The sequence below is a fragment of the Suncus etruscus genome, chromosome 1, assembly GCF_024139225.1.
Source record: "Suncus etruscus isolate mSunEtr1 chromosome 1, mSunEtr1.pri.cur, whole genome shotgun sequence".
Lineage (NCBI taxonomy): Eukaryota > Metazoa > Chordata > Mammalia > Eulipotyphla > Soricidae > Suncus > Suncus etruscus.
Window position 1 is genome coordinate 192,826,755 of NC_064848.1, and position 22,125 is coordinate 192,848,879.

A 22,125-nucleotide genomic window follows, 5' to 3' on the forward strand; every position below is an offset into this window, starting at 1 on the left:
AGACCCAGCAGCGCTCAGGGATTACTCCTGGCTCTACGCTCAGAAATTTCTTCTGGCAGGTTTGGGGGACCATATGGGATGCCGGGATTTAAACCACTGTCCTTCTGCATGCAAGGCAAATGCCTTTCCTCCATGCTATCTCTCCGGCCCTATTATTATTATTGTTGTTGTTGTTGTTGTTAGATCTCAGGAATTGATCCCCCAGCCGACCTCATTTTCACAGGGCATGGACTCTCTCACTAGGCACCACCCTGTCTGGGGCATAGTTGGTTTTGCTCTGATTTGTGAGGTGTTTGGGGTCATACCTGGCTGTGCTTAGGGATAGTCACGCCTGGCTCTGTGCTCAGGGGACCCTGTGAAGTGTCAGGAACTGAGCTGAGCTTCTCAGCAGGACCCCAATCTAACTCCCTGTCTCAGGGCTGCTTCCTTGGGCCCTTTCTTCCTTTTTTTTTTTGTTTTGCAGCCAGTGTTGAGGGTCCCCCTCCCCAACAATTTCATGCCCCCTTGGCAGTTAGAACATGAACCAGGACTTTGCTGGGGTCCATGCTGGACCTCCATGCAGCTCTTGGTGGTGCTGACTGAATCTGCCCAAAGCCAAGCCTGTGGCAAGAGGAAAGCCACGACAGGGTGTAAGGAGCAGCGCAGCACCCAAGGGTGTGAGTGGGTGGGAGGAGGCAGGGAAGTGCTGAGGCTCTGCCTCTCCTGCCCTTGACCAAGGAGTTTGAGAGAGGCCCCACCCTCTGAACTTGCACAGGGGAGGGGAGCCCAGGTGCAGGGGTAGGGGTGGCAGGCAGGAATGCAGGGAAATTACCGCCTTGAAAGGCACCAGCTGAGGGTCCGGAGAGATAGCACAGCGGTGTTTGCCCTGCAAGCAGCCGATCCAGGACCAAAGGTGGTTGGTTCGAATCCCAGTGTCCCATATGGTCCCCCGTGCCTGCCAGGAGCTATTTCTGAGCAGACAGCCAGGAGTAACCCCTGAGCAACGCCGGGTGTGGCCCCCCCCCCAAAAAAAAAAGAAAAGCACCAGCTGAGCATGGAGCACTACCCTGAGTGCCTCCCAGGAGCACTTGCCATGCATATGCCCCGTGGGCAGCAGGACAGACTCAGGACCAGGGTGGGAGCTGCAGTGGTTCAGAGACTCCACTGCTGCCTGCACATGGGCAGGATCTGATAGTTCTGTCTGGACACCACATCCTGCGTAGTTTGGGCCACTCCTTGCCCTGTGCCCAGAGATCACCTCTGACTCTATGCTCAGGGCTTACTCCTAGCTCTGTGTTTTGTTTTGCTTTGAGGCAGGGAGTCACATTGCATGGTGCTCATGGCTTGTATCTCACTCGGGTATCATTCCTGGTGGGTTCAGGGGACCATATGGGATGCCGAGGATGTCTTCGTGAGAGGCAAGTGCCCTACCTGCAGTACTACCTTGACACACCTTTTCCACCTTGTTTTGATTTTGGTCTGCTTTTCCATCCCTGACCTGTGAATGAGTCACTGGTTGAAGCTGGGTGAGATACGGGTGAAGCATCTCTGGCCAGAGCAATCCTTGGGGGTGCCACCTCCCACCCACGCAGAAATCGGGGTAGTTTCTGAACTCAGCTTTGTGGGGATGAACCCCGTGCCCACCTGTTGGCCAGTGGGGGACCAGTTAGGAACTTTTCAGGCTGCTGGTCCTTCTCTTGCACCTCCCCATCCCAGTGAACACCCTGGATGCCTGGTCTCCCAGGGCTTCTAGAATGTTTCGTGTCTCCTGTGCGGGACCTACATTCCCACTCAGGGCTCTGGAGAGGCACAGCTGCCGTGGAGGTGGGGTTCCCCAGCCAGCCAGGGCTGCTCCTTCATAGGTAGACAGAAGAGCTATAGGCCTTGCTCCAAGATGCAGGGTCCCCTGAAATTGCTGTGGCTGTGGCTCACCTTGAATCCTAAGTCTTGTGGCTCTGAGCACCAACCTGGGGAATGGTTTCCCCCCATTCAACCAGTGCTATGGGGATTCTTGGGGCACCCTGGAGTTTGGGAGTAGCTGCCTCTTACTCCTCTCTGGACTCCCAGAAAAGCTCAGACTCCTCTGAACCCTACTTTGCTCCTGCCAGTCTTTCTGGTCCCAGTCTGCCTAGAGGAGCTGGCTCCCTCGCTCATGACCCCCACATCACCCACCCACAGTTGCCTGGCCTGCCGCTTCTCCTCCAGTCTTTCTCTCCCCCTGGGTCCCTTCATCCTGCTCTGCACCCCGCCCCCCAATCTGGCCGCAGGGGCTCAGCTCCGTTTTCCTCACATGGGGGCTGCTTCTGTGCCCGCACTGCAGAAACAGGCTGGAACATTCTTCAGGCAGCCCTGTCACTGCTTATCAGATCAGGCGCCAGCCCCAGGCCAGGCGCTCAGGGAGCTGCTGTGCAGAATTCAGAAGCTGGAACATTCCAGCCAGGCACCGCCCCTCCCTCCGCTTTCCTATCTTCCCTCTTGGCCCCAAAGATACCTACTGGCTTTCTAGGGTGCAGGGGACACAAACTCCATCCCTCCCACCTTATCTGCTCACACCCCCTCTTCCTTCCCTGTTGCCCAGGGAGTTGACCCTTCTGGGTTCTCTGGAGTCACCATTCACCTCCTCCCAGGGACCTGATGGTCCCAAAAAGGACCCTTTCTGGAAGTCAATAGTGGTGGTGGTGGGATCGTAAAAGCCAGTCGGAGTGGAGGTGGTGAGGTGGGGGAAATGATAAATTGTGTCAGTAAAGTTTAAGGAGAGAAGAACCCTGACCCATGACCCTGTCAGTCCTGACTTTTCCTGTGATTTCTTTCTTTTTTGGGGAGTTGGGGAATGCGGCACTCTCAGAAATGTTCAGGGGCCACCCTAGTGGTGCTTGGGAGAGCATATGCAGTGCTGGGATTTGAATCACTGACAAGGCCATATCCTCATCTTAGCAAATCAAGGCCTTATTTTTTATATTTTTGTCACACTCAGCAGTGCTCAAGGGTTATTCCTGGTTTTGCACTCAGAAGTCACTCCTGGCAGGCTCGGGGGACCGTATAGGATGCTGGGATTCAAACCAGGTTCTGTCCTGTGTTGGCTGCTTGCAAGGCAAATGCCTTATCGCTGTGCTATCGCTCCGGCCCAAGGCTTTACTTAATCTCTGTACTGCCTCTTGGTCCAGACCTATCTGTCCTCTACTGGATAGAAGGATCCATTCCAGATCCTTTTAGATTTTTTTTTTTGAGGGGCAGATATTTGCCCCACTGGCCTGGACTTCTCCATCACCTTCACATTGGACCCTAGTGCCCCTGTTTATTTCCACCAGGTTTCCCGTGACCTTGGCCATGTCTTACAGAACTTCTAGTCTAGCAGGGGATCCCCAGAGGCATTTCCAGTCAGGCCAACCTGAGGGAGAGTCCAGAAGGGTCTCGGGACTGAAAAAAGAGTTAGGGGGCTCTGCTCTTGGCAGTGGACAGAGGGCAGACAGAGGCTGAGGGGGAGCTGAGGTGAAGTTCACTTCCCATTAGATGACCTCCAACCCTGTCTTCTAGCGTTTTTAAAAAATATATTGATGGAGGGGCTGGCGAGGTGACGCTAGAGGTAAGGTGTCTGCCTTGCAAGTGCTAGCCAAGGAAGGACCACAGTTCGATCCCCTGGCATTCCATATGGTCCCCCCAAGCCAGGGGCAATTTCTGAGCGCTTAGCCAGGAGTAACCCCTGAGCATCAAACGGGTGTGGCCCGAAAAACCAAAAAAAAATATTGATTGATTGATTGATTGACTGGTTTGGGGGCCATACCCAGTGGCGGTCAGGAATCACTATTGGCTTCTTCACTCAGAAATTGCCTCTGGCATGTTGGGGAACCATATGGGATGACAGGAATAGAACTGGGTCCCTCCCAGGTCAGCCACATGCAAAGCAAAAGCCCTACCGCTGTGCTATCTCTCTGACCCTGTCTTCTAACTTTCTTGGGGGCCCCTCCAATGGCACATGGCACCGAAAGTTCCCAGGAGACTCCCCAGTCATTTAAACCCTCCTGGGTGCCACACAAAGCTCAGGATCCTAGGCAAAGGGGCTTAGATCTTTCCCTTGGAGTCCTCCCTACACCCCTACACTGTCTGATATGGTGCCCCAAATCCACGGGTTTCTCAACTCCCTTTGTCTTTCCTCCCAAGTTCAATTGCTTTCTGGGCAAACACTGTCTCTGTATTCTGGGTGTCCTCCTGGTACTTCTCACAGCCATCCAGCACCTGCCTCTGCTCTTCAGGTTTGTATGGACCCCAAGTCTATGTGGACTCCATGGGTGGTACTCAGCCCTTTAGGCAAGGGGGGGCAGGTAATGTGCCTGAGACCCATCTTGGCATGACGCTGCCAGGCCCTGTCTTTCCTCGCTCAGCAGTGGCACCTTCCAGAGGCCCCCTCATCCCTTCCCTGCATCCTCCCCACCCCTGTGCCCTCTGTCTGCAGCATGTCTTGTGGCTCGTGAATTACACACCACTGATCGTGCCCTTCGTGCGCCTACTCAGCCCGCAGCTGCCGAGAACTAGCCAGGATTAACAACAGCCTCCGGTCCACGCGCGCTGTGGGTGTGTCTTGCTTCCTCTCCCTGTCCCCGTGCCTGGCACTCGGCCTGACTCGGAACCATCACCACCATCACTCCACTCAATGGTCTGCACTACTTGACATGCAGGAGGCCCATGTTCAATCCCTGTTCACCCTAAAACATGGCCAGGAGGGATCCCCTGAGAACTGAGTGGAGAGTAGCCCCTGAGCATTACTGGGTGTAATCCTCAAACCAAAATAACCCAGAACTAAAACTGAAAACTGTGTTGAGTCATTGTGCAGGGATGAAATATGGCGGGAGGAGACTGGCCTGACCCAGGCTGGGAATCCCAATGGGAAGCCTGGATCCCCTTGGCTGTGGGTGCTCTGGGGATGGTACTACTTCACTGATTTATCTCCAGATTCTTCCCCCCCCCCCAACCTTTGCTGGCTGGATAATCCTGAGGACTTGATGCCCAGTGAACAAATCATGGCAGGGTTGGGGTCTGGGTGCCTTCCCAAGCTGCCTGAGGAGAGTGGCCCTGGTGTCTGAGTATGCTCGGGGCTTTGGAACCCTGCAGCCACTGTAACCTCAGGAGCTGCTGCTGCTGCTGCTGGCTGATGTGTGTCAGGGCCCCAGGAACTCTGGGAAGGCCAGCAGCAATGGCTCAAATGGACACCAGTCCATCCTCTCTGAGCTTGCCAGGCTTCCCTTCTGGTGCCCACCAGCCTTGAGGGGCCTTGACACAAAGGTCTAAAGCTAACATTCTGCCTATTTTCAAGATTTTTTTTTCCCTTCCCCTTCTGGAAATTTCCAACTTCCCTTTCCACCAGAAGCAGAGAAGAACTGATGGCTGCTTCAAAGCCCATGGGGAGTAGAATGCTGGGATGCAGAGCCATTGTAGGATTTTCTCTAGAGAAAGAGCTGTAAGCACAGGTTATGTGGTTTGGGCGTCTCCTGCCCCCCACTCCCTCCTGGGGCACCCAGCTCACCAGCTGGCAGAGTCCAAAGGTCTTTGGGTCTGAGTTGTACGAGAGGTGGGACTGACATGGTGGGACAGGTCGCCCTGTCATGGGCAAAGCTGAGTCAGAAAGGCACGGCTGTGGGGCTCACCCCAACACTATCAGGAAAAGGAAGGGTGCCTCAGAGCCTCCGGGGCTGTACCCCAGATCTGTCTTGCATAGTCCCACCCATTGGGCTGGGCGACCTTCCTTTTTATCCCTGTGGCATTTGCATCCCCCAGAGGGGCCATAGGTGGGGCCAAGGGAAGGCCTGCCCCACCCATCCCAATGATGGTCCCATTCTTGGGCCATAGTTCAGTGGCGTGAAGGCGACTAGGTGTTGTGAAACTGGCACCACCATCTCTTTCCAATACGTTTCATCATCCCAGACAGAAACTCTCCCCATTAAGCAACAGCACCCCTCTCCCCTGCTGTGACTGACTGTCAGCGAGTTGCCTCCTCCAGGAAATAGGTCTGTGCTTTTGCAATGGATCCATTTCACTTGACTAGTGAGCTTGAGGTTCAGCCAGACCATAACAGATACCAATACCATCTCTCTCTTTTTGGCTGTGTAATATTCCAGTGAATGGATGTACCACACTCATCTACCTATTTATCCATCAAGGGACTCGGGGTATTTTCCACTTTTGTTTGTTGTGTATAATAAGACCTGGGATGTCCCTGTTTTCCTTGGAGCGAGACCTAGGGTTGGAACTGCTGGATATGGTAATTCTGTATTTCAATTTTGTTTTTTGGATCCACATCCAGTAGTGTTTACTCCTGGCTCTGTGCTGGCTCTGAGCTCCTGGCAGTGCTCAGGGGACCATATAGGATGCTGGAGGTCCAGCCCAGGTGGGCCATGTTCAAAGCCAGTACTCTACCAGCTGTGCTACAGCTCCTGTCCTGTATTTAAATATTTGAGGGAGAAGTTTGTTTTGGGTATAGGGAGGAGAGGGGAGGTTGCCTGTAGTTCCATTTGGGAAAAGTGACTTGGAAAAACTTACAAATACCCTAAACTAGAACAAAACATCTTCAACAACAAAATGTCTTCAACTTCTTCCGCTTATGACCATTTTTCACCTAAGAAATGCAGCCCCTCAAGTGCTGTTGACATGCTTCAGATCCATGACTTGGTAGATTTGGATTCAATTTCTAGCTATTTTACATTCAGAAACCTTTTACGGTTGCCATATTTTTCATGAACCCTCCCCTCACATTTAGCTACGTGACCCCAAAGGGTTGCTGATCCACAGCTAAAGAAGCTGGAGGCTCAGTGACTCCGGCTCCTCTAATGTGTGAAACCCCAGAATATTGGGAGGTTCCAGATAAAATGAGTCTGGGTGTCTGAGAAGCTTCCAGTTGGGTTTGGAGAGTAAACCCATTCTTTTTGCTTGTTTTGGAGGCCACATCTAGTGCCTGTTCGAGGGTTGCTTGGAGCTCAAGATACCTGGTGGAGGAATTGAAACAAGGCTTTGCCTTGGACTCAAGCGACTCTATAAACAAAGCTGTGTGACAATGGGAAGGCATTTGCCTTGCATGCAGCCTATTCAGGACGGATGGTGGTTCGAATCTCGGCATCCCATATGGTCCCCCGTGCCTGCCAGGGGTGATTTCTGAGCACAGAGCCTGGAGGAACCCCAGAGTACTGCCACCGAGAGTGACCCCCCCAAAAAAAGAAAGCTGTGTGAGCGTGTGTATGGTGTGAGAGTGTGTGAGAGTGAGTGACATGAGTGTGGGTTTGTATGTGAACATGTGAGATTGTGTATATGTGCGCATGTGTGCAAGAGTAAGTGTGTAAACGTATGTTTGAGTATATGAGTACATATATATATATATATATGAATGTCTGTATATGTGATTGTGCAAAATTTTGCATATGTGTGTGCTTATATATGTGTGTGTTTGTAGCTGTGTGGATATGTGTGTGTGGCCTGTAGTATGCAGAAATGAGAGACTAATGAAGCAAGTTCTGAGGCCTTTTTGCACAAGGGTCACCCCGAGAGGTCAGGGCTAAGATCTTCAGCAGCCCTTTGGGTGCTTGCCAGCATCTACCCCTCACCAGGCCGCCCAGACCCTGCTGGCAGTGGGAGGCTGTGGTGGTGGGTGAGCTCGCCTCAGAAGGTGGGGGCAAGCTTGGGATAGGCCTAGAGCCAGGTATAAATAGCCCCTGCCCATCTGAGAAGGCCTGAAAGTGCCCTCTGCCCTCCCCCGCACCAGCTGCCCGTGCCAGGCGGGTCTCTCCTTCCCTTGGGAGCACGACCATGTCTCGAGCCCTCAGCGAAAGAATTTCCTCAGCGGAACTGAGGAGCCTTGTCCTGTGTGGGGGCAGAACCTCCGGATGCCGCAGGCCTGTGAGTGGGGTTGAGGGGCTGCAAGATGATGGGGAGTCAGATTAGCTCTCAGGAGACTGTTCATTCCTTTGCTCCTTCCCTTGAGAGACAGTCAACCTTCCAGTCAACCTGCCTTTTTGCCCTCCTTCCTTCCTTTGTCTCTGTGCTTTGGAATCACTCGGGATCATATAGGATGCCAGGGATCAAACCTGGGTTAGCTGTTCGCAAGGCAAGTGCCCTACATGCTGTACTATGGCTCGAGCCTTGAGAATCAACTCCTTTATCTTGTGTCTGGACCTCTAGTAGTCATGTGTGCATGTGGCTGGGATGGGGGAGCAAGTGTGGGGAGTGGAGGAGGTGGGAGCATGGACTCAGCCAGAGGAATAGGAGACTCTCTAAGAATATCTATCAGGGAAACAGGCACAGAAAAGTGGCTTCTGTCTGGGGCTCCTAGAGACCTTTGAAACAGTAGGACCCCCAAATTCAGGTAGAAGGGGATTGTGTGACACCACTGGGGGTGTGAGGGCCCTCCAGGTACAAAAGGAAACAGATAGCTCTGTGGAACAAGCTGGGCAAACCCAATCCCAAACCTGGAGCTCCCTGTCACCCCATTGGTACTACCAACATGGGGAATGCATGGTGCTGGAATTCAGGTCTAGGCAGCACGGGGCAGAAACTCAGTCCAAAAGCGGTGCCAATTGGTGTCTAGAGGAGGCCACTGTGTCCCAGAAACCTGGCCCATAGCCTCAGCCCCCACACAGGCCTGGCACAGAGCTAAGCCCTGCCCAGAGGTCCCTCATAATCACCCGTAGGATGTGGGGTGGGAGATGAGGTCTGCACTGATGCATCCGGCAAATGCCTGCACACCCGGACCCCTGCAGAGGCCAGTCCTGTCCAGTCACTGCAGCTGAGTCTGCCATAGGAGGGACCCACTTGGTTCCAGCTGTGCCAGGCTGGGCAGGAAGGCCACCCTAGGGGAGGGAAGGAAGAATGAGCTTGGTGGTAATGAGCAATAGGTGCTGGGAAAGACATTTCCCATAAGCACAGGGCAGCGCACATGTGTCCCATTGCCTCCACTCACGTGGTCACCTACCACATCGAGCTCATGGATGAGAAACTGAGGCACAGAGTGGTCGGCAATTGTGCAAGTTTGGCAGGCAGGAGAGGGTAGGGCTAGAGGGATGCAGGCAGCCCTGGGGAGGGGACAGGGTGGCCTGGAGGAGAGGCTAGAGCCAGTTCACATTTGGTTGGTTTTATTTTATTTTGGAGCCACACCTGGAAGTGCTCAGGAATTATCTCTGGTTTTGAACTTAGGGATCACTCCTGTTATTTTGGAGGGATCATGTAGGATATCAGGAATCAAACCTGAGAAGGTTGCATGCCAGGCAAGTATCCTATCTGCCGTGGGGTGCCAGGTTCATATAAGGAGCAACAGAAACTCGGGAATTCCTTGCCTGTCAACTGGATGCTTTGTGCCTCAGTTTCTCCCATGTAAAACAGCGCCCACCAGGCAGACCGCTTGTGAGCCTGAATGAGGTGCCCCATGGAAGAGCTGGTGCTGGGTGCTAAGCTGCAGAAGTAGCCCCACTTATCCCTCTGCAGGTGAGAGGAAGCAGATGGCATGTGGCAGGTTAGCAGGCTGATATATGCAAGCAGGGCAGACAGATGCTTGTTAGGGTGACAAAGATGGGACTCCTGGTATTTGAGGTGAAGTATCCCAGGTCTGACCATGCAGGGTAGGAGGCCAGGCTGATGGAGAGTGAAGGCCCTGCTGGCTAGGTCTTACCTTCAAACACAAGAGTTATTTGGGCACCCATGGGGGAGCTCAAAGGGGACCTCAAAGGGCCTGGGCAGAGCACAGGAGCTGGTGAGTAGAGCTGGGCCCTGCCCTTTGCTGAGGCAAGAGCACACTGCTTTAAACGGACCACTTGTGGGCCCGGAGAGATAGCACAGTGGCGTTTGCTTTGCAAGCAGCCGATCCAGGACCAAAGGTGGTTGATTCGAATCCTGATGTCCCATATGGTCCCCCGTGCCTGCCAGGAGCTATTTCTGAGCAGACAGCCAGGAGTAACCCCTGAGGACCGCCGGGTGTGGCCCAAAAACCAAAAAAAAAAAAAAAAAAAAAAAAAAAAAGGGACCACTTGTAGGTAACCTCCCACATCCTGCCTCCACTCCCCTCTCTATTTTTTCTTTTTCTTTTGGGTCACACCAGGCAGTGCTCAGGGGTTACTCCTAGCTCTGTGTTCAGAAATCGCTCCTGGCAGGCTCCGGGGACCATAAGGGATGCCGGGAATCGAACCGGAGTCTGCCTGGGGTTGGCTGCATGCAAGGCAAACGCCCTACCACTGTGTTATCGCTCCAGCCCCCTCCTCTCTTTCCTGAACCCACTTATGATTCAGGGCTTTTTAATTCCCATTTGGGGATCCCTCTCCTGTGCCCACTCCTATGATGGCCCATCTGTGGTCTTCTACACCAGACCAGACCTCAGCTCCCCTTGCCAGGACTGCTGGGTAAAGAAAGAGCATGCGAAAAGGCACAGAAACACTGAGAGGCTCAGTGCTACATACTAGGCAACTGGCATGGCTCCAGGCCTCCTCATGCTCACTTGCTCATTTGCACAATGTACTCAGGAAGGTGGGCATGCGGTGCCTCCATCAGACATTTGCCATGATGCTATCAGCACATCCCAGATGGATGCTCTAGTCCTACCATCGGCCAGCTGCAACTCACAGGCTTCTGATGGTTGCTGCAGCTGTGCTCTTCTGCTTACAGCAGGAGCAACAGGGGTGATCTGCTGGGCAGGTTCTGGGGATCTACCTTCTCTGTACAGTTGAGGAAGAGCCCAGTACTGAGGTATAACATGAAGACATGCCAGGGCCTTCTCTTCCCTAGAACCCAGCAGGCAGGATGGCCTAGGGATTGTGGTGATTCATCCTGTAGGCTCCGCTAGACCCAGAGAGGGGCTACAGAACATCCTTCTGAGCCATGGGGGCTGCTGTGAGGATCAAAGGTGACAGGGGAAGGGGCCAAAGCCAGAGTAGCTATAAAGGCCTCAGGTGCTGGAGCCACAGTACAGTGGGGAAGGCACTTGCATTACAAACAGCCAACATGGATTCAATCCCCAGCATCTCCTATGGTCCCCAGAGTACTACAGGAGAAATTCCTGAGTGCAAAGCCTGGAGTAGCACCAGAGCACCTCCAGGTGTGACCCCCAAACCAGCCAAACAAACAAAAAAAAAAGACTCAGTCATTCAGCCCTTCTTGGGATCCACCCGTTTGTTTTTTAATTAATTAACTAATTAGTTTTGGTTTTGGGACCACACTCGGCAGCGCTCAGGAGTTATTCCTGGTTCTGCACTCAGAAATCGCTCCTGGCAGGCTCAGGGGACCATGGGATGCAAGGAATCAAACCTGGGTCTGTCCTGGATTGGCCACCTGCAAGGCAAATGCCCTACTGCTGTGCTATCACTCCATCCTCCTATCCGTTTATTTTCCTCCAAGATCTGGCAATGTCTAATAAATGCTCCCTTTACACCCCCAGATGTGATTCCTCTGTCACTCAACCTGGTGGGAAATGGGCCCTTCTTCCCATTCTGGCTGCCCCAGAGCAGCCCCAGGTGGACAGCTTCCCTCACAGCACAGAGACATGACACAGTCTGTTTTGTCCCTGTGTCTCTTCATTTGGAAAGAAACCCAGTCTTTGCCTTCTCCCTGCAGGATGGAGGCACCTGCCTTCTATGTGGGGGGCTGGGTTGGACCAGCTCCTGCCTCCCCCCATTCTTAGGTGGGGCTCCATCCTGCAGACCATTGGTAGCCTCCAGAAATCAAGATTCCTACCTAATCTTTGTTGCTTGCCAGGGAAGTGGTTGCGGCGCTCACCTGGGTTCCTATGGGCCCCGTCACCTGGGCTGCAGGCCACCATGCCCCTAGATGATGGTTCTGTTCTTCAGGTGTGAGTGAGTGTCCCTGAGGTCACAGAGCCACATCTAGTGTTCAAGGTCCTGCAGCTTCTGCTGCCCATCTGACCCTGCTTCAGTACCGCTGTCCTGTCTGCCTGCAGGTCCCTGGCCCTGGGCCAGCAATACACATCACTGGGTTCACAGCCTCTGCTCTGCGGTTCCATCCCCGGCCTGGTCCCCAAGCAGCTGCGTTTCTGCCGCAACTACATCGAGATCATGCCCAGCGTGGCCGAGGGCGTGAAACTGGGCATCCAGGAGTGCCAGCATCAGTTCCGGGGCCGCCGCTGGAATTGTACCACCATAGATGACAGCCTGGCCATCTTTGGGCCCGTCCTGGACAAAGGTAATGACTCCCTGCTGGAAGGGTGCTGGGGCCCCATGCTGGGCTCCGGGGTGCCGGGGAGGGTTTTGCTCTGGTCTCCACGGAGAGTGGGTTGGCTCCCTCTGTGGGCACCTTCCCAGGCAGCCTGGGAACATTTTAACCCCTCCTGGCCTCAGGCAGCCTCCTTCACACTCCATGTCCAGCCCTACCTGGGGGCTTTGAAGTGGACATTTGTGATGTTCTCCTGAGGCTGTGTGAAGTGTCTTGGGGGAGACAAAACTGCCAGGGCTGGTGGCAACAGCATGCCAGGATAGAGATGCTGGATTGAGCCTGCGGGGAGGTGGGGGGGTCATTGCTGGCTGCAGGCGCTGACTGTGCCCTCAAACGACCACTCAGGGACTCGACTTTGAACCTGGAGCCACTAAGGCAGTGCTTCTCATTTATTTTCTGTCATGCCCCCCTAGGAAGAAGAAAATATTTCCCCCCCCCAGCGTGACTGTAAATAGTATCTTTATTTAAAAAGCTTTAACCTGCAAAACAAAAATATATAAAATAATTTGAGCTGCTTTTTTAATCAGAGGTGATGTCTGGATGAATGGCTCCAATGAGCTCGTTTTGCAATGCATAGCTTTTGGAAGTGGGGTTTGAAGCAGGACACAGCTACTCTCAGCTCCAGCGACATACAGAGACATAAACACGGGGCTTAGCTTGTTATGACAGTGTTTGCTGAGGTCAAACGCGCCACCCTTTAAGGAGCCTCATCCCCCCCCCCCCGGGGGGCGGCTCGCCCCACTATTTGAGAAGCACTGCACTAAGGACAGAGAATGCAGCAGAGGGAGGAGGGACAAATACTCCGGTGAAGGCAGCTTTAGGGTTCAGGGCTCCTGGGCTGAAGTCAGGTGATGCTCAGAGAAACCAAGAGGTTCTGGAATTTGTGACACCCTTCTCCCCTATCGTTTCCTGGGCGAACCAGCCCTCCATCCTCTTATATACACTTCAGAAAAAGAAAGGGAAAAGGGATCCGAGGGCCAGTAGGTCCTGCAAGGAGTGAGAGCAGAACCCCTTTTCAGAGTACAGGCTCCCTCTTTGGGGCCTCAGGTGGGCTGGGCCAGCCTGACCCACGGCCATTGTAAGAGGACCGCAGGGCAATTAGCGAATCAATGGATGATGTTTCTGTTTATGCTTCTATTACCAAAGCTAATTATTCCTTGTTTACATGAAAGGCTTGGCCTCTAATTGGGGCCAAGTGGTGGCGGTTTAAATTTCAAACCAGACTGAGGGTTGGTCTCAGAAGCCTTCCGGTGCCCCACCTCTGTCCAGGTAGCGCTTAAGTCTCCAACTTGGTGTCTAGACCCATGCACGTCTGTGTTGTGTGTGTGTGTGTGTGTGTGTGCGTGTGTGTTTTGTGTGTGTGTGTGTGTGTGTGTGTGTGTGTGTGTGTGTGTGTGAACTCCATTCCCGCAGGCAAGCTCCTCTGCAAGTGTGTTGAAGGCTTTACTTATTTTTGGGGAGGGGATCACACCAGGCAGCACTCAGGGGTTACTCCTGGCTGTACACTCAGAAATCTCTCCTGCCAGGCTCAGGGGACCATATGGGATGCCGGGATTCGAACCACCATCCTTCTGCATGCATGCAAGGCAAACACCCTACCTCCATACTATCTCTTCATCCCGATTTTACTGATTTTTAGGGTGTGTGTGTGTGTGTGTGTGTGTGTGTGTGCGCGCTCCATCCCTGCAGGCTCCTATGTATGCAAGTCTGTCTCTGCAAGAAGGGCAGTCGGGGTGGGATTGGGGGGACAGTCGGGGGTCTGCCCAAGATCCGGCATCTGATGGGGGACCAACAAGCCCCTTCATGGGGTGTTCGTGGCTCCACGCCCGCGCTCAGCTAGCTTCCAGTGGCTCCAGATGGCGCGCGGCCTATTTGGGGGGCGCGCATGCCGTCGAGAAGGGGGACAGGAGCACGACTCCGGGCACTCGCGTCGCACCTGTGCGGGGTGCCCAGAGGGGCGCGGGTCCGGGTCCGGGTCCGGGGCGCGCGGCCCCGAAAGGGCTCCGGCCAGGCGAGGCTAGAAAGGGGCCCCGCGCCGCCCCCCGCCGCGCCCCCGGCCCCGCGCCCGCTGCGGCCGCCGCGCCATTCACACGCCCCCGGGCCCCGCGGCGCGGCGGGGGCGGGGGCCGCTTCAATGGGGATTTCGCGCGGCGGCGCCGGGGCCGGGGGGCGCGGCCCGGCCGCGGGAGCCGCCCGTTGCTACGCGGTGGCGGCCGGCCCGGCGGCCGGGGCCCGGCGGCCGCTTTATGCGGGTAATGCGGTGTGACACCGCGCGAACAAAGGCGGATTGAGCGGCCCAGCGGGCCCCGCCGGACGGAGACCGGCACAGCGGGGCCGGCCGCGCCGCTCCCAGGCTAATCCCCGCCGCGCCCCCGCCGCCCCCGCATTCCCGGCGCTGGGAACCGATTGCGGCCCGGCCCGGCCGCCGCCAGGAGCCGCGGGCCGCTCGGAAGCCGGGCGCGGGCCCCGCGGGCGCGATGCGGGCGGGGTGGCCCCGGGGAGCCGGCCTTTGCTCCTGCGGGCCCCCGCGCCTCCGCTCCCGGCTGCAGGGGCCGCCTCCGGGGTTGCTCCAGGGTCCCCTTGCTGCCCGCTGGCCCCCGGGGTGGAGAGCGCCCGCTAAGGCGCTGGCCCAGGTCAGCGGGACTCACTGTGACGCAACCCCCGGGAGCTGGAAATTGGGGCCCCGACCCGGAGCATCCTAGCTGGGAGTTGGTCTTGCTGGGCAGGTTTGGGTCGTGGGGAACTGGTGCCCGGGCCTCCCTCCCGGGAAGACCTCGCTCAAGCCCTGAGTTCGGTTCCCGGTCTGTGCCGCATGGAGTCCTCCCCACTCTAAGGTTGCAGTGTACAAATGTGTGGCCCTGAGCTCTGCAGCCATTTGCGACTGTCTGCTCCTTCTGGTCTGATGCCCCTCTGCCCCCTCTGCCATGCTGGAGACCCGTTAGGCCACTCTGGGACTAACCTAATGGTCATCTGTAAAGTGGACACATGCCACAGGCCCGGGTAGTTGAAGGGCTGGGGGAGGAGAGACCTTGCCAGGAGCCCAATGTTTCCAGCTCCTTGCAGTCTGAGATGGGGAGGGCACCCTTTACCTGACCCCCACCGTTTGAGCATCTCCTTCTTCTTTTTTTTTTTTTTTGGTTTTTGGTTTTTGGGCCACACCAGGCGGCGCTCAGGGGTCACTCCTGGCTGTCTGCTCAGAAATAGCTCCTGGCAGGCACGGGGGACCATATGGGACACCGGGATTCGAACCAACCACCTTTGGTCCTGGATTGGCTGCTTGCAAGGCAAACGCCACTGTGCTATCTCTCCGGGCCCTGAGTATCTCCTTCTTGTCCCCTCCGCAGCCACTCGCGAATCGGCCTTCGTGCACGCCATCGCCTCTGCCGGTGTGGCCTTCGCCGTCACACGCTCCTGTGCGGAGGGCACCTCCACCATCTGTGGCTGCGACTCGCATCATAAGGGCCCCCCGGGCGAGGGCTGGAAGTGGGGCGGCTGCAGTGAGGACGCCGACTTCGGGGTGTTGGTGTCTCGGGAGTTTGCAGATGCCCGTGAGAACAGGCCTGACGCGCGCTCGGCCATGAACAAACACAACAACGAGGCTGGACGCACAGTAAGTCCTGCCCTGCTCTGCTGTCCTGGGCGTGCTTCTCTCTTTTCCCCAATAGGGCAGGCTCCCCCATTACTCCTGTTCATGTTGCTTTCCCCTTCACTGTCCCACTGCTGGGATGGGACAGGGAATTGGTGAGGTCTGCTCCCACCGTTTCCTCTGCTCCTCGAGGCTCTCCAAGTTCCTGGGCCCTGTGTCTCTTTTCTGTGCAGTGGGAACGGTAACCTCTGGACATGATGATCTTGCCCATGTTGGAGAGTGAATTGAGGTTGGGGGATGTGATGGCCATCAGTCTTCCTTCCATCTATGCTGCAGCCCTAGAAAGGGCTAGAAAAAGCCCCACAAGTTGGGTGTGCATGTGGCCCGGGTCAGCAGCTGCCTTCTCTTCCCCAGACCATTCTGGACCACATGCACCTCAAGTGCAAGTGCCACGGGCTGTCCGGCAGCTGCGAGGTGAAGACATGTTGGTGGGCGCAGCCCGACTTCCGAGCCATTGGCGACTTCCTCAAGGACAAGTACGACAGCGCGTCGGAGATGGTGGTGGAGAAGCACCGGGAATCTCGAGGCTGGGTGGAGACGCTCCGAGCCAAGTACGCGCTCTTCAAGCCACCCACCGAGCGGGACCTGGTCTACTACGAGAACTCGCCCAACTTCTGCGAGCCGAACCCTGAGACAGGCTCCTTCGGCACCAGGGACCGGACTTGCAATGTCACGTCACACGGCATTGATGGCTGCGACCTGCTGTGCTGCGGCCGTGGCCACAACACACGGACGGAGAAGCGCAAGGAGAAGTGCCACTGCGTCTTCCACTGGTGCTGCTACGTCAGTTGTCAGGAGTGTATTCGCGTCTATGACGTGCACACCTGCAAGTAGGCGCCAGGTAGGTAGATAGCTGCGAGCTTGGGACACCCCCCCCCCCCCGCCCCTATTCTGCTCTCCTAGCAGGGCTGAGACAGGGCCAGACCCCCAGGTCTGGGTGGAAAGGTCCTCCATGGACAGTGCTGAGGATAATGTACACACTTGTACACTCATTCCAAGGAGGAGCCATGCGTGAGCATTGAGTGCAGGTCACTGGGTCTCCTGGCTGGCATATATGGGCCAGGGAGAGGGACCCTTGCAAAGTTGGGAACCAGGACACTGACCCTGTGCCCCTGGCACCTTTGTTTTTCTGAGACTTGGTTTTCTTCCTGTGAAATGAGGGGCTGCGTATATGTGGCATGGAGGTGGTGCAGTCTTGTCTTCCCCTGGGGGCAGAGTCGTCTTTTGCTTCCGCCTTGAACTCCTCCCGGGGCAAGCTTTCTGCACTGGCATCAGTGCCACCAGCCTGCAGGAGTGGGTGGGGGAAGCCATGCCTCAGCCCGCAGCCGACAGATCTGAGGCCTGGGTGGAGCAAGGCTCCCTCGCTGAGTTTATGGATGGGGAGGAGGAGGGTTCACAGCCGTGGGGTGAGTAATCCGGGATCAAAGGCAGGTGCACCGTGCTCCCAAGCTTCCCAGAGGTGGCCTGTGTGGGAGGCCTCGGCTGGCCCTGTCTCGATGGGTCCCCAGGACAGGTCAAGGTTGACACCGGGTGAAAGGGACCAGGGCTGGGGTGCCCTTTCTCCTTCCTCTTCCCATAGAAACAGCTGGAGTTTGGGACCTGCTGCCACCAGAATAGTCTGCACACACACACACACACACACACACACACACACACACACACACACACACACACACACACACACACACACACACACACACAGTGTTTCCCTACTCCAAGGTGCTGTCAGTCTCTGGGGATGGAACTTGGATAATCGCAAAGGACCCAGCACCCTGGGCTGTGGCTGACTGGGGCAGCATGGGTTGAGCACCGCAATAGGTGCCCGTAACATATAAGCACTATAACTCTTTTTTTCTGGTGGGGGGGTCACATCTGGCAGTGCTCCGGATTACCCAGTAGTGCTCAGGGATTACTCCTGGCTCTATGCTCAGAAATCGCTCCTGGCAGACTTGAGAGACCATATGGGATGCTGGGATCCGAACCTCCTCCTTTGCATGCAAGACAAACGCCTTACCTCCATGCTATCTCTCCGGCCCCAGCACCATAACTCATAGCCCAGAAGGGATGTCCCTCAGTGTCTGCCCCCAAGTGATGTGGCAGGAAGTCTGGAAAGGTGCCACATTTCATAGCATCTGTATAGGGGCAGGTGGCAAGAGAAAGGACAGTTGGTCCCAATCCTGTATTCATTCCTGATCTGTCCCTGAGTACTGGAGGCATGAGGCTGGATCTTCAGGAAGTCAGAGCTGGATGCGTTTATGAGACTCAGGAACACAAAAGTATGAGGAGCAAGACCCAGAAACTTGTCTATCACTTGCTTTTCAATTGACTAGAGTGAGAGACAGAGAGAAAGAATGAGTTCACAGGGTCTTTGTGATCCATGAAGATAGAATGTTTGGTGTTACAGAAGCCACCCCTCTCATGTCTACAATGCTCAGAGGCCATACTAGTGCCCTCCTTACAGTGATGCTGTGGGGAGTCTGAGACAGCTTTGAGCCCATGTGTGGTTCTGTGCCAGGCAGGAGAGAGGAGACACTGGGGGTCCATAGAATCTCCCACTAGTGACCACTGCCAAGGGTCATCATTTCGGGGCCACCTTGCCTCCCATTTCCAGGGACAATGGTATCCCCTGTGGCCTGTGCAGCATGTCACAGGCCCAGCTCACATGCTCTGTCCAGTCCCTGAAGCTCGGTCCCCAGGCCTTGCCTTTCAGGGCACCCTGCAGCCCCCATTCCAGGCTGGGAGTCCCTCCCAGAGGGCACCTTGAGGAGAGACCAGGGCTAGTGAGTGACTGGGCGCCAGTGTGGTGCCTCTTTGAGACTCTGGACTGGGGTGAGGACAGTGCCCCCTTGTCTGGACCTGCCAAGCTGAGCCCCAAGAACACAGGCCCCTCGTATGACATAAAGACTCAGGAATCAGTCCTGCTTTTGTTTGAGTTTGTTTGGGTGGTGCTGGCAGCAGGTGCCCATTGCTGAGCCTTCTCTGCCACCCTCCATAGGCACAAGCTTTTAGAACAAGCTGGCAGGGAGCCCCTGGCTTTTCTCTTGGCATATTTGTGTCTTGCAGGGACTGGGACACACTGTCCAGGGGCCCCGTCAGGGTGGCTGTGAGCCCCGAGTGTGGAGCAGAGTCTGGCCTGACTGGCCGGAAGTGCTGGTCGCCCACTAATAGGCTGAGTCCTCAGTTCTGCCCCTTTGATCTTGCCTCCCTCAGCCTCAGCTTCTGCCCCTATAAAACATCTCCTGCTGCCTCCGTCAGCACCTGGGGGAGCCGAGGGCTGTGGGGACGCCCGTGAATGCACTCTGGGTCCCCCTTAGGCTTCCCAGGATCCAAATAGACAAAGATGACAAAGTGCATGTGGTTGCCCATTGCTCAGTGTTCAGAATCTGGCTCAGTGCTCAAGTGTCTGCTCTGGGCTGGGAGCTGGGCCCTGGCCTTTAAGGTTTCTCCTGTGTCTGCCAGAGACAATGGCCTCCATCAGGGGATGGAGAGATAGCATGGAGGTAAGGCATTTGCCTTGCATGCAGAAGGTCGGTGGTTTGAATCCCGGCATCCCATATGGTCCCCTCTGCTTGCCAGGGGCGATTTCTGAGTGTAGAGCTAGGAGGAACCCCTGAGCACTGCTGGGTGTGACCCCAAAACCAAACCAACAACAACAAAAACAAAGGCTTCTATCAGGCTGATTGCAGAGTCCAAGCCTGGGGTCTCTTGGGCAGGATTCGAGCCCCCACTCTGCAGCACTGAAGATCCCCTTTTCCTCTCCATAGATTCCATTCCAGGAGTCCATATCTAGTACCTCGGAGCTCCATTACCTTCCATGACCAGATAATGTTGAGCCCTTCCCCTCATCAGCTCTGATCTCTGGACATAATCAAGTCTGCTTTCTCCCTTCCTTTCTGCAGCGCACTGGGACCCGGCAGAATCACTGAAGTCCTCTGGGAGCAGGTTCTGGAGCCGGGCCAGGGCCTCGGACTGCTGTGCTCAAGGCCGCTGACCTTTCATCTGCTCTCAGCTGCTGGGGATGGTGTTCGGTGTTTAAAGAAGGGGCTTTCCTTCTCCTTCTCGAGGGTCAGCTCAGCACAGGCCCAAGGCTTATCTTTGCACGTGTGAAAGAAAATAAAAACAAAGGACACAAAGTCTTCAGCAGAACAGGCTGGGAGAGTCCCCGTCTGGTGGGCAAGGCCTTGACCCAGGAGAGACCCCATTTCCAAACTGCTTTCAAGGGGGACTCCCAGGGCCGACCCCTGCCGACACCCCCTAAGTGGTCTGTTACCTTCCAACCCCACAGGCTGACACCTTCTGACCAAAGCCATAGGTCCAGCTAGGAGAGAGGCCCGAGGCCATGGCCGGAGTATGCAGTGGGACTCTAGGTGACCCTCTAGCTGTTTGAAGAGCAGCTGTAGGTCCTCCATCTCCCCATCTCTAACTTGTGCCATGTGAAGTTCTCAGACCCTTATCCATCCGGTCCTGCCTCTTGTCTGCCTATTCTGCACCTTTGGGTGGTGGGTGTTATAAATAAATAGGTCATGTCTGGATTGGGGAGGCCCAAGCTTTCTCCAGCTCACGTGGCCCTCCCTCAAGGGAGAAGGGGTTGGTCAGCATTCCCCCCTGCCCTTTCCCCCAGCCACCAGCCCTATAGATTCTGCAGAACCAGGCAGGGGCAGCTGGACCCCAGCGTGTGACACTGTGAGGCCTGCAGCTCCAACTCAGGGGATGTTTAGGGGACGGGGAAGTGACAGTCCCTTTCTAAGTAGAAAGAATCCCAGAGTTCTTCCACCTTCATCTCCAGCCCTGTGTCTCTGTGCTGGGGCAGGGCAGGGCAGGGGAGGTACCAGCATCTCAAAACTCTGATCTAGAGAGTTTTAGGAATCTGGTATATGGAGGCAGATGGGCCTGAAGGCTTGGTCAGACCCCCAGCTCTCTCTTAAGGAGATGCAGGAGAGGAGAGACAACCAGAGGGATGGAATAAACCTATTTCCTCCTCCTTTTTCCACCTTCTTCTCTCTTTAGTCTGCCTAACACTGACCCCTGAAACCAGGTTCAGCCACCTGCCTTCCTACCTGCCCAGGCTGGCTTTGGCAAAATGGCCCAGGATCCAGGCCTGCCCCACTCTGAACCTCTGGCATCAAATCCTATACTGAGACTTCCGGTGCCCTTCCCATCTGAACTGCCCCCTCATCTCACCAGACCCAAGTTTTCAATCATGTCAACTGGCTAATGCTTGCTTCTGTGAGAATTACTTCAGCAGCGTGGATACAAATTTTCAAAAAAAAAGTCTTTTCATATTCTATGTATTCTATATTAAAAGTGATAAAGTCATGTTTCTGGGGCGTATTCAAGTAGCTGACAAGTAATTATTTAATAATAGTCCATTGAGTGCATTGTAATGATTCTTGCCGTAGTCAGGTAATAGTATTCAACAGAAATTTCCTACCGACCTGCTGTATCCAAAGGTTTGTAAAAAGCTGTAGAAGTTGTTGATCTTTTTGATTTTATATTCAAAAAGTCTCTTTTTATAAATATTATTTATTATACAATGTATATACCTTTGAGTTAACTAAGATTATATATTATATAAATATATATATATTTGGAGAAAATATATTTCATCATGCAGTTTTTTTCTGTTAAGTCATTAAAGAGAAGGTAAACAAACTTCAAATGAATACATTGTACAATGTGTGGAGTTTCCCCATCTATGCTCAGGTTCCAAAATCAGAGTTGCGGGCTTGGCACAGAGCACTTGCCTTGCGTGGAAGTCCCTGGGGGTTCTATGTGGTGGCCCCAATGAAGGTGATTTCTTCCTAGAAGAAGAATCAGAATAATCGACTCAACGACTTTCTCACCCGCCTCCCCTGTCCTAAACCAGCGACTAGCCAAGACCTTCCTTCCCCATGTGGAAATAAACCATTCAAGCAGCCACATTGATTTCTGAGACCCAGCACTTCTTCCAGGCACAAAGGGATGTCACAGACACTCAGAGATGCGGCTCCGAGCCAGCAGACCATGGGGCTGGCCACCTAATTAATCCCGTACTCCCCCATTTGCAACTCCATTTACTGCGAAAATAGGACTTGCTCTATTGAAATGAAACTTGACCAGAAATAGCTCGGTCCTGCCAGCTCTACTGGAAGAGCTGAGCCACCAAGAGGCAGGACTGGGGTGTGGGGGGGGTTGGGATAGTGGGTCCTGGGTGCTAGAGTCCACGATCTCTGGCAATTTAGATGGTTTGGGAGGAAAGGACCTGGGCTGGGGGTGGGGGGGGAGGTCTGGGAAGGGCCCTTACTCACCCAGGGCTGGTTTCAAAGGACTTC

The 22,125-nt window shown here is 54.9% G+C and overlaps 1 protein-coding gene across 1 annotated transcript in view; it reads left to right on the forward strand.

The window, feature by feature from the left end:
• WNT3 (Wnt family member 3) overlaps positions 1-21,411 on the forward strand; it is a 41,275-nt gene extending 19,864 nt beyond the window's left edge. The window contains exons 2-5 of the mRNA XM_049780657.1: positions 11,897-12,138; positions 15,513-15,778; positions 16,169-16,655; positions 19,714-21,411. Of these exons, the coding sequence (XP_049636614.1) occupies positions 11,897-12,138; positions 15,513-15,778; positions 16,169-16,648 (988 nt within the window). The 3' untranslated portion in view covers positions 16,649-16,655; positions 19,714-21,411. The remainder of the gene's footprint in view (positions 1-11,896; positions 12,139-15,512; positions 15,779-16,168; positions 16,656-19,713) is intronic.
• Positions 21,412-22,125: the final 714 nt, after the last annotated feature.